Consider the following 11583-nt stretch of genomic DNA (forward strand, 5'->3'; position numbering starts at 1 on the left):
ATTATTTTTTATACTATATATAAATTAAAAGAAAATGATAATAAAATATGACACAAAGAAAAAGAGAATATAGGAAAGAGAGAGAAAATGTTAAATGAAAATATTCCTATTTTCTATTTTGACATATAAACAAAATTTTTATCTACCTGCGCCGATTGTCTGTAGATTACAAATACAACAAACTATTGTATTCCCCTCGTCTCGCCACAAATGATCCTCTTTTTTTTTTTTTTTTTTTTTGATGCGTCTACAAAAAATGACCTAGTTCGATAAGTTTATCAATTTTAAATATACTTAATAAATATAAATCAATTTAATTAAACTTCTAACTTCTTACACGTAGGAATTACTCAAAACCCAAACTTCTCATTTTTTTATAAAACTAATTTATGGTAATGATAAATAAATAATAAGTATATTTTTTTATTCATGTGTATTATATAAAATTTTATTGTCTATCCATATTATATATATTTTATTGAGATATAATTCTAAAAATATTTAAAATATCAACAATACTACACATATAAAAAATAATAAAATATTATCATAATTTATTATTAATAACTTAATAACTTACACTACCTAAAATACCGCATCTCTAACAAAAAAAATTCATCTTTCACGGGACGAAGGGAGTATCATTTATTTGTTTTGGAGCATCTACGTTTATTTCGTTGATACTATGTTGCTATTACTGTGAGTTTACCATGCTTCAAAGAGTTGATCATTTTTTGGTGTTAGAAGAAATTTTGTTCTAACCCCATTTTTCAACGGAGAAAAAAAATGAAAGGAAAATTTGAGAGGCGCCTCTATTTTACGAGGCTGCTTCAGTTGAGCCTCTATTCTTTAATTCTCAAAATAAAAATCATTATATTGTTAATTTTTGAAATTAGATATAAAAATTCTCTACACTTTAGGCCATCTCCAACCATGCTCCATATCTAACGTTTCAATACCATTTTTGCCGTCGAGCTGCTCCAATCCAGCGCCATTCCTAGCACCAAATTTAGAGTTTGCCGCCATTTTTTTTTTATTTTTTTTATTTTTTAAAATTATAAATTTAATTTTTATTTTTTAAATTTTTTTTATATTTTATTTTAAATTATAAAAATAAAAAGTTGTTTAAAATAATAAGAAAAATTTAATATTTGAAGAATAATAGTAAAAAGTGGAGTTATGATTGGAGTAAAATTACTGTAGCAACTGCATATTTAAAATTAAAACTGGATAAATGGAGATAATGGGTTGAAAAATACACTATGGTTGTTACAAGTGTTAATTTTATGATATTTGAAAATGGAGGGCAACCAGAAATAGCCGGGTGTATGTGGTCCGCATTAATAGGATCTTTTTCTTTCTACTATTATTATTATAATATTTCATCCTTCCACGCGCGCCGATAATGGACTACCGATATTAATTCGGTGTTGCTTTTGCTTCACCCACGATATATAATTATATATAGTCAAAATTTTTCAAATTTTATTATTTATTTATGTTTTTTAAAATATCAAATTAAATATATATATGTTTTAATTTTTATATTATAATAAAAAAATTAATTTTATATTAAAACACAATTTTAACATTTATTTATATAATATCCTAGAATTATTTTAAATTTAAATTTTTACTATTTAAATTTTAAAAAAAAAATCCAAATAACCAAACAAACAAACACACCCACACCTTGTAGACACCATGATGGAGTTGAGTAATAATATAAGACACATTTAAATATTTGATCATTGAGCACTACTTACCGATGGTTCAGCCAATTTAAATTGAACTAAAATATGTCTTTCATTTTAAAAAATACTTATAATTAATAGGAGCTTGTTTTTTAATATATTTTTCTAAAAAAATTAATATACAATATGTATTCATTATTTATATATTATTTACATCATTTTCTAAACTTCACGTAAAAAAGTTTTCATTTAAAATAATTTATATTTGCAAATTATATATGACTGTGTAACAACATGATTATGCATAATTATACATTGAAATATATTCCCTCCGTCCCGAAACTAAGTATCCATTTGTTTTTTGCACGTAGTTTTAGAAACATTAGTATTATATTAGGATATAATAGGAATAAAATAGAAATGACTAAAATAACTTTATTAGTATGTGTGATATAAAACTAACGACATTTGTGTAATATATTGTAAGTTGTAAAGGTATTTGTAATGTTAGGTAGAAAGTACAGTTACTAAAAAAAGAAATTGATACTTTTGTTATGAGACAGACTAAAATAGAAAAATGAATACTTTGTTATGAGACCGAGGGAGTATATGTCTGTCTAACAACATGACCGTGTATAAATGTATATGGTCGTGTACTTTCCAGGTCAACTGCCCACGTCACCTCCGTTATGTTTACGTCGGCAATTTTCGTTAGTTTTTTAATGGTAGGACCAAAATTGATTGAAATTATTTATAATGGGACCAAAATTGATGAATTTTTTATATTGAAATCAAAATTGATAAATTTTAGTTATATTGAAACCAAAATTGATTTTTTCATAATTATATTTTAATCAATTAATGGTATATAAATTTTCTGGTGATAAAAAATAATTTACTTTTAAAAAAAATATTGAATGATCGGGTTACCAATGTAGAATTATTATTTTTATTACTACTATTATTATGCCTCAAAATTATTAAAAAATATATTTTTTTTAAAATTTAAAATTACTTAAAAATTGCTCAAGTTCACCCATTTTATAAATATAAATTTATTTTTTTTTATGGAATTTAATAAATATTTTATTTTGACGATAGGTGATTATAGTTTAATTAATATGTAAATACTATTCTATCATTATGATGTGTAAAATTGATTGTAAGTGTATAGTATTGACATAAATAAGAATAAATAAGAAGTTATTTGTAATATGTTGTGAGATTCGTAAATACTAAAAAAGAAATAAATATGTTTATTTTTTTGTCCCATAAAAAATATACTAGTATTATCTAATACTAGTATATATTTATGTAATATCAAATATTCTATTAAATTAAATTATTAGTATTATTCTTGAATTCCAAACACAAAACCAAACCACAAAATCTAATGTTGGAAAGCTAAAATATTCCAATCTCTTTTGAGTTTCTTGTATAAATAGATGTATTAGTTTTCACTATAATAACCTATACTAATGCCAAAAATCCTTTATATTTTTCATTCAAAAAACATCACATGAAAATTATCCACTATATCTAGTCAAATCTCTCTATTTCTTTGCATATACATATCTATAAACCAGGACCGTCTCAAATATTTTCAAGGCCCTGAGCAAAAAATAAATAATAAACCCTATAATTTTTTTTTTTTTTAATGGTGTGAAGTGGATTGCCAGATGTAGTTTGCGATACATATCGACTATTATAAAATTTTATTATATCTTGACTATTAAAACAAATACTTCAATAATAATAAGTATAAATTCTAAATGTGAAGAATATATGATTAACTTTTTAAAGAATCTAGTTAAAATTTATTAAAATTATAATTGAATTTGAGATTAATTTTAGAAAAATTCTATTTAAAATTTATTAGAATTAGAATTGGATTAGATAATTGTAGAGAAAAATATGAGATAAAATTTAAATATAATTTTAATAATTAATATATGTAATAATAATAATGCACTTTAAAAATATTTATAAATTTAAAGGCGAGGAAGATAAAATTAATTTTAGAAAATTTAGGGTTATAATTTAATTTTAGAACTAAAATTAAATTGAGTAATAGTTAAGAAAAATAAGGGATAAAATTTAAATTAAATTGTAATATATTTAATAATAGTAAGATAAAATAAAAAATATGGATCCTCGATGCAGAGACCTTGAGCAAGTGCTCAGGTTACCCCTGCTAAGAGCCGGCTTTGCTATAAACACTAATTATTCATCGGTGAAGGAGCTTCGAGTCGAATATAATCGTACATGACGCCGCTCCAAGGGCCCGACCCTCTCGACTGTCTTAAAAAGATTACATTAGTGTCGCCGGAAAGAAAACAGCTCGATGGTATGCCAATGCTATACAACCAATACAACCCATGGATTCCATGCCTTGCAATGGCATTATCCTTGCCTATTAGCCCCGTCGTAAAACTTGGGACTATCATTGTTTCATCATTTATTCGAACCTAAAAAAAAATATCATATGTAAGATTACCATTTTTATGCATTGCATCGTACACGATTCGTATATTTCATACCTGCAGCTCTGCTTCATGAGCTGATGCCAATGCAAGTCGAAGGGTGTAGTTCGCAGATTCATCCACGCTCGTAAGATTGAACAATATTTTCCAAGTTGTTGCTATATAAGTTTTGTTGCCGATGTTTCTACATCACAATATGTTAGTGAATATGTAAGAATATTAGTCTTTTTTTCTTAGTAAATTTTCAGTACTGTGTTGACAACACAATGATAATAAACAAACAACATATAAATTATAAGTTGACAATACTAAATTTATATTAATATAATAGAAATATAATAAATAACTAACAATACATAATTTTGGGATGCAAATTTAAGTCACATTAAAAAATTAGAAGAAGAACCCACAACTTATAATTCGTCCTACATATAACTCCATTGATATGAAATCTTTTGGAGAAATCTAAAAGCAAATTTGGACTCAGCAAAAAATGAACAATATCATACTGGTGTTGAATTAACTCAGTTAGTTCATTCATATCAACAATAGTCTACATAGTACATAAATATATCCATATTGTTCGAAGAAGTACCTGTTGACGTGAGCAAAATACCAATCTGTCTGAAAACTGCTCGTTTCGACTACATATACTAAATCTTGGTCGGGGTACAAGTCCGTGTAGCGATCCCACAAGCCGTACTGCCTGAACCGGCTGAAAATTCGAATAGGAAGTGTAAACACATAAGAAAAATGTAAACATAATGAATATGGTATTAATCATGTCGACAAGCTCACTTGTTCGACTCGCTGATGTATAATTGGTTCATAAGAGTCGGGTTTGGATCAGGCACGAAGAATTCAGCAGCTGTTCGATCGGGTACTCCTATTTCCCATAGAGTCGGACCATTCCTTGGTGGATCGAATATTAGATTTCCAAGCCGAATCTTGCACCCTTAAGACAAGAACGCCGAAACATTTTAGCTATATTAGTTTTCATGTTTTTAAGGTAAAACATACTGTCTGCGAATACTCGAACCTGGTAGAATGCTGATTTCTGCGTCGTATTTATAGTCGCCGACGAATCCAGGGACCCAACCGAAAAGACTATAATTTCCAGCTCGAACATTGTTGATTGTGAAGTACCCTTTCTCATCGGCTTCGGTCCAGAATTGATAGCCCTGTTGTTAAACAGGGATAGCTTTATTACAACTTCAAATCCATGTAAGATTTTTCTTTTTTCTTTTTTTTTTTTTTTTTTTCTGTCGAGTTATAAAGATTAACCTTGCTTTCTTGTTGCCACGATCCAGGCTCGCCCGGAGGAGCTAATCCAATGAAAGCAGACGATCCGGCTATAAGCCTTTCAGCGCTAATGTAACTGGAAACAAGTTGAAAAGTTCGCAAATTAGGCAAGGAAATTCCACGCTATAATTTTTTTTTTTTTAGTACGATGGTTTGAGAAACACCTATCGCGAACCAACAACCGGCCAGTCACCGAACCTCTCTGCTCGGCAAAAGAGAAATCTTTGGACAATGGAAAATCATACGGCCAGCTCTCTGTTTCTGCAAGCATCTAACATAGAACAAATGTCCGAAATAAACATTAAAAATGTATTTGTTTTGTGAGATTGTTGGAAAGAAATTTTTTTGATATGAAGTACGGGGAGTTGTATATAGAATAAAAAATAATGAATGTGTTATAATTTTTTTGGGAAAATGTGTGAAAATAAATAATTGAAAAAACAAAGCCTAAGCTGTTCGAAAAAAAAAAAATGATTCTATTTTCTAACATAATGTTAGGATAGACTTCGAAGATTTTTTTTTTAAAAAAACAACCATCTTCGACGTAATTATACACTATATTCAGCACCTGTTCTTTGGCGTCTGTCCACAGCGTAAGAGGATCTTCACCTTGGGCAGCCGAGTTTGCATAAATAAAAACAGGGCCAAAGACCTTCTTCCACGGCTCGCCATGGCGAAACTCGAGTATTAATGGCGCCCCTGCGTAATGAGTACTAAAGAACATCTGCAACACAAGGATACCTTATCGAAGAAAATAGAAAAAAAAATTTCTACTCGAGAGTATGTAAAGGATAATATACTCACCGAAAGCGCGATTGGACCTGCGTGCGACGTAAGATCTTGTTTGACAGGTCCGCCATTTTTAAACTCATTGCTGGGAGTGATGATCCAAAATCCGGTAGGAGGGTTGGAGCATATCCACCCCTGCACTCGGTTATCCTTGTTTTCGCTCGAGTATTGATACTTATCGTCTACCTGCAACACGATGTTGTCAGCGCAAAAAATTCTTAACTTAGTATTCTTCTAAGCTGAAAGGAACAACCTCTCCTCTGAGAAATTCATTGGCTGGATTTGTAAGAAGAACAGCTTCCGGGTAGTCAAGAACCAGGCCGTACTTACGATCTTCACTTGTCGGCATAATCCTCTGTCTGTCATCGGACACTGCCATGTATTGGAATCTAAACAAATGCCAAACAATATTGTTTGGATATTATTGGAATCAGTAAAACTTTGATCTAAAAAACTGATGCAAGAGTGTTCTTACAGGTCTTGTTGCAGCTTAAATACGATTCGTCCTTGAGAAATATTGACATCGGGCCAGCCTTCCAAACGCTCGAAAATTGCATACGAATAAAATCCAGAACAGCCGCGAAGCATCACCAACCTTAAGAATATGGGGAAGTTAACAAAACTCGGATTAGTATATGTGTATATAAATATAAAAGATCAAATCGACTAAGCTCAAGACTTACAAGAAATGCACCTTTTGTCTATGTTGAGGGACAATCCCGTCTGCGAAGAATTCCACATCCTTACGAATGAGAGCTCTACTTGGCTCTCGTCTTCAATCACGACATACACATTTGTTCCATCTAGCCTGGAATATCGTAAATATAAGTTACACAAGAGGTATGTACACAAAAATATGTTTATTTTGTTGTACAAGACTATAATACATAGTATTATTTTAATATACATTTGTTCCATCTAAATCTCGGTCGTAAAATATAAGTTACGTAGGAGGTACGTGCATAAAAGGTGTATTTATTTTGTAGGATGATATTATAATACATAGTATTACACATTTGTATCCAGCTAGGAAGTACATATATAAAAAGTGTGGTTACTTTGTAAGGATAAAATTATACTCCATCCGACATTCAAGTATAGACTCACTTTCCTTTTTGGGTTGTCATAAAAAAAATATTCTCGTTTCTTTTTTAAGTAAAAAATCATTATACTTTTCACTTTTTTTTTTATTATAAAAGAAAAAAATAATAATTATTATTCATTTTTACTAAAACTCGTGTCCGGCCAAGTGAGCACACATTTCCATAACAGATGGAATAATAAATAGTAAATAACATTTATTCATCTATTTAATTGATTATTACATAAGATTATTAAATTTTCTTAAATACCTTTTATTATATACTATAAAATTAATAACAAGTCAACTTTTTTTTTTTTTTTTAAAAGAAAACCTAATTAAAATATCCATTTAACATTAATAATACTACTCCATCTGTTCGTGATCTAAGATCATATTTACTTTTTTTAGCGTGTTAATATTTAAATATGTAAGGTTCTTTAGAAGCTGACGAAAATGGTATTATGTAATCCTTAATTATGCTATCATTTATCCGGACTTTATTTCATTTCAAAGTATAATAATGCATAGTAAATATATAATTAGGTTGATAAAAATAATATTATCCATCCTCATCGCCCAAAAATAAACACACCCAAAGAAACTAATAGACACTTTGGATTCTAACATTAGAATCGACGTTGCTTGATTCTGATAGACGATGAACTTTCTTCGCAACTGCTCTAACATTTTTCCGGCACAAACATAAATAGCCTATGCTTGTTAGAACCAATTTTCTAGAAACATAAACTAATCAAAATCGACTTACTTGTCAAAAACATCGTGTGGATGATCAGGGCTGCTCCAAACTAGATCCCAATACCTACATTAACGAAATTAGAACTGTATCATTCAAGAACATTATATAAATATAAATATCAATATCAGTAGATATAGATATACCCCATGTTGTTTTCTTCATTGTTGTAATCCAATAAATTGTCGATACCGTTGTACTCTATTCCTGTAACCATACCCCCCGGAGTCGACAAAGTAACATTGAGAATGCCATTGTCCAACACCACCTAATTAAAATTGAAACAAAACTAAAAGCAGATTCTTGGTACATTGATTAATATGATTGATTAGCAAACTTGATCGATTTATTATCAAGTTATATGAACACAACTTTCTTCCTAAAAGCTCATCAATATTGTAAAAAATAATTTAGGAATACGAGTACAAACAGGAAAACTATACTGATAAAAAGATATTGTATTTTAAAAAAAAAAAAAGCTATCGAAATAACCATACATGGTCTTCCAATTCGTGCAATTGAACCGGAGGATAATACATTGAATCATCGTCGTCGTTGTTGCTCTTGCAGATCCTCCTGTCATTGAAATAATCAACATTCAACAAGCAAATGTTGCACAAACTAAGAGTTTGTTGTTGCGAAAATTAGAAAATGTTAAGGGATCCGGACATTCAACTTAAAACCGATTGGTGATAGATGAAGTGACCCTTCACTCTTATATAGTAGGGGAGTTTCCATATATTTACCAATGTGGGACAATATTCAACAAAAAGAACATACAAGAACACAAAAATTTAATAATCCAATTCAATTACGATGATCTATGTCTAGTCGGACAAACCAGGTATCAATTGCAGAGAGGGAACCGATAGTCAAAATCGACAACGGACCCAGCCCATCCGGTTTGGTTCGGAGGCGTTGGCCCCGAACCCCCACCGGGGCCACAAAGGGGCCGGGCATTGCCCCTGGACCTCACTTGTTGCCTGGGCAACGACATACCATACAACTCAGCAAAGTGATAATCAAATCAAAATTGGTTCTAATTTAAGCTTCATAATACATCATTTATTTGATTATGATTTGAAATTAATTTAAAATAAAATATTAATTTAAAATTTTATTTCAACAGTAGTGCTGATACACAATATTTGCAATATAAAATGTATTGATTTCTATCAAAGCAAAACACACCCTAAAATCTTTTAATTTATAACTATCAATGTTGAATCTCGTAGAAACTCAAGGAGGGAGCAAATTAAATACATAGTGTAATTCGTGAGGCTCGATAAAAATTATTCCACGGTAAAAAATACATCCAAATTTTTGGACAAGGTTTTAACATAGGTAATAATTGAGCCAAAGAAACACATGTTGATGATAGGATGGTTTGATTTATAATTTTTTCACGAATATTTTAACAAATTTCGTATGGGCTCATTCACTAATGATTTATCTTTGCATTAAGAGAAATATTGTTAGCATTAGGACAAATAAACGATAAAGACGAGTGCAAACAAGAGAATATACACACACATACTACATAGGAAGAATGAGGCTACGTGAAATAAATCTCTGGGGTGGGTGGGGTGAGGTGAGGTGAGGTGATCACGGGAGCGTAGTAACTGTGGGGTATCATCGATTACCTCGCTTTCCCTTTCTACTGCGTATATTGATAGAGATGACCACACACGCATCACACTCCCATATATATATATATGAGACTGCATGTGTAGAGAGAGAGAGAGAGAGAGAGAGAGAGAGAGAGAGAGAGAGAGAGAGAGAGAGAGAGAGAGAGAGAGAGAGAGAGAGAGAGAGAGAGAGTGAGAGAGAGAAGAGAGCTTTTGAGACAAGATTCGATAGAAGAAATTAAATGGACATGGAGAACCATCTGGGCTGCACTTTCGGTTTCTTTCTTTAATTTACTTCTACATATTCTATAAATTCTTACACACACACACATATATATATATATATACATAATATATATACTGTGTTTCATTTTTTCCTTTAATATTAATATTCAAACAATTGGTAAAAGAATTCCAGAAATTGAAAAAGTGCTGGCTGTGGATGCGTGCATGTCAAACAACTAAAGAAATTAAACACCACCTATATACATAAAAAAAAATAAAAATAAAAACAAAGAAAAAACCTAAGCTTCTAATTTTGTTTTGCAAGAAACCCGCAAAAGAATGGTGGATTGAGTTCCAATATATTAGTATTTCAGTAATTGGATCAATAATGCATCTATCATTACTGTAAATGTAATAATTTAGTTGAAAAAATAGACACACACACATCAATCTCATGCAAAAAAATAAAAATAAAAAAAATGAAATGATGAAAAGTGGAACTACAAACAAAATCAAATTAAATTAAATTGAAGTGGAAGAGAAACTCAACTGGTTACTTGGTGCTGCACCTGCACATGATGATTGAATTACCAGCAAAAACTTAAGAGCAATCCCCAACAACACCTCCCTCTTCACTGATCCCATAGCTGCTGCTAAATTAATTGCCACTGAAAACAAACAAAACCTTAATTAGCTTAAAGAGAAACATACATACATACATACATACATACCCATTATATTTCTGCTAATTTACTCCAAAAACAGAAATATATAAATAAATAAACAATCACCTCTGAAGAATGCAATGGCAAGGCTGATTCTTGTGATGATTTATGAATTCTTGAGAGAGAGAGAGAGAGAGAGAGAGAGAGAGAGAGAGAGAGAGAGAGAAATATAGAGAGAGGGAGAGAGGGGTATCAGACTATCAGTTACTGGTATAATAATATTATAGGTAGTAGTAAAAGAGCAGCAGCAGCTTTGTTTGTTTACGTTCATTACAAGGCATTCTTCTGTGCTTTCAAAACTGCCAAATAGGCCAAAGGTCTATTAGTATAATGCAATTAATAGACCATATAGAAATTAATTATTAATTATGGGTCATTTAATTTATATTCGATTGGATTTGTACAAAAGGCTAATTCTGATAAAAAAAAAATAATAACAATACTGATAGAAAGAAAGAAAGAGGAAAACTTTCCAGATTTCTTTTGTTCATGTTTGTCCAAGGAATTTATTTCAGTTTGCCTGTTTTTTAGATTAGGGATTATCTGTGTCTCTTTTTCTTGACTTTTATGGCCACAATTTCTATGGTCTGAAGAAAGGAAAGTGTAGTGTAGTGTAGGGTCAGTAGTGTGGGGTTGAGGGGATAAATCAAAGGCTGTATATGTGTGGCCTGTGAATGAATGAAAAATACACATATATGCATATATATATATATATATATATTGGATCAAAGTTTGTTTGAATTGAGAATTTGGGATGTTGTTGGGTAATAGTTTATACTTCCATCCGTACAAATTCTATTGTTCCAAATTATATTGCTATAATTTTTTAGATTTTTATTTTTATTTTTTTTTATTTTATGAATTAACAATTTTATCCTTTATGATAAGATAGAAAAAAT

General features: G+C 30.2%; 1 protein-coding gene across 4 annotated transcripts; it reads right to left on the reverse strand.

Annotated features, from left to right (window-relative positions):
* Positions 1–3850: 3850 nt before the first annotated feature.
* LOC127248690 (probable rhamnogalacturonate lyase B) lies at positions 3851–10833 on the reverse strand. 4 transcript variants are annotated; one of them, XM_051271163.1, is made up of 17 exons: positions 10751–10833; positions 10510–10627; positions 8604–8682; positions 8253–8374; positions 8119–8172; positions 6963–7076; positions 6744–6863; positions 6522–6657; positions 6284–6454; positions 6048–6203; positions 5644–5750; positions 5462–5555; positions 5217–5358; positions 4976–5132; positions 4773–4892; positions 4235–4361; positions 3851–4162 (listed from the first exon to the last, which is right to left on the reverse strand). In XM_051271163.1, the coding sequence occupies exons 2-17, from the start codon at positions 10602–10604 to the stop codon at positions 3914–3916; spliced, it is 2043 nt and encodes a 680-aa protein (XP_051127120.1). In that variant the 5' UTR covers positions 10605–10627; positions 10751–10833; the 3' UTR covers positions 3851–3913. The 4 variants fall into 4 exon arrangements, with proteins under 4 accessions (XP_051127120.1, XP_051127122.1, XP_051127121.1 ...); XM_051271165.1 differs by lacking the exon at positions 10751–10833 and having other exon boundaries at positions 6963–7071; positions 8253–8313; positions 10510–10527; XM_051271164.1 differs by lacking the exon at positions 10751–10833 and having other exon boundaries at positions 8253–8313; positions 10510–10527.
* Positions 10834–11583: the final 750 nt, after the last annotated feature.

Source organism: Andrographis paniculata, unplaced genomic scaffold (assembly GCF_009805555.1).
Source record: "Andrographis paniculata isolate CXL003 unplaced genomic scaffold, ASM980555v1 Contig34END, whole genome shotgun sequence".
Taxonomy (NCBI): domain Eukaryota; kingdom Viridiplantae; phylum Streptophyta; class Magnoliopsida; order Lamiales; family Acanthaceae; genus Andrographis; species Andrographis paniculata.

Excerpts from the sequence above, each read along its gene's own strand:
- LOC127248690 (XM_051271163.1), bottom strand. The coding sequence starts at position 10,604 with ATGGGATCAGTGAAGAGGGAGGTGTTGTTGGGGATTGCTCTTAAGTTT. Across the intron at positions 8,375-8,603 it reads TGCACGAATTGGAAGACCAT|GTGGTGTTGGACAATGGCAT; the intron begins GTATGGTTATTT and ends AATTTTAATTAG. Across the intron at positions 5,751-6,047 it reads GGACAGACGCCAAAGAACAG|ATGCTTGCAGAAACAGAGAG; the intron begins GTGCTGAATATA and ends GTTCTATGTTAG.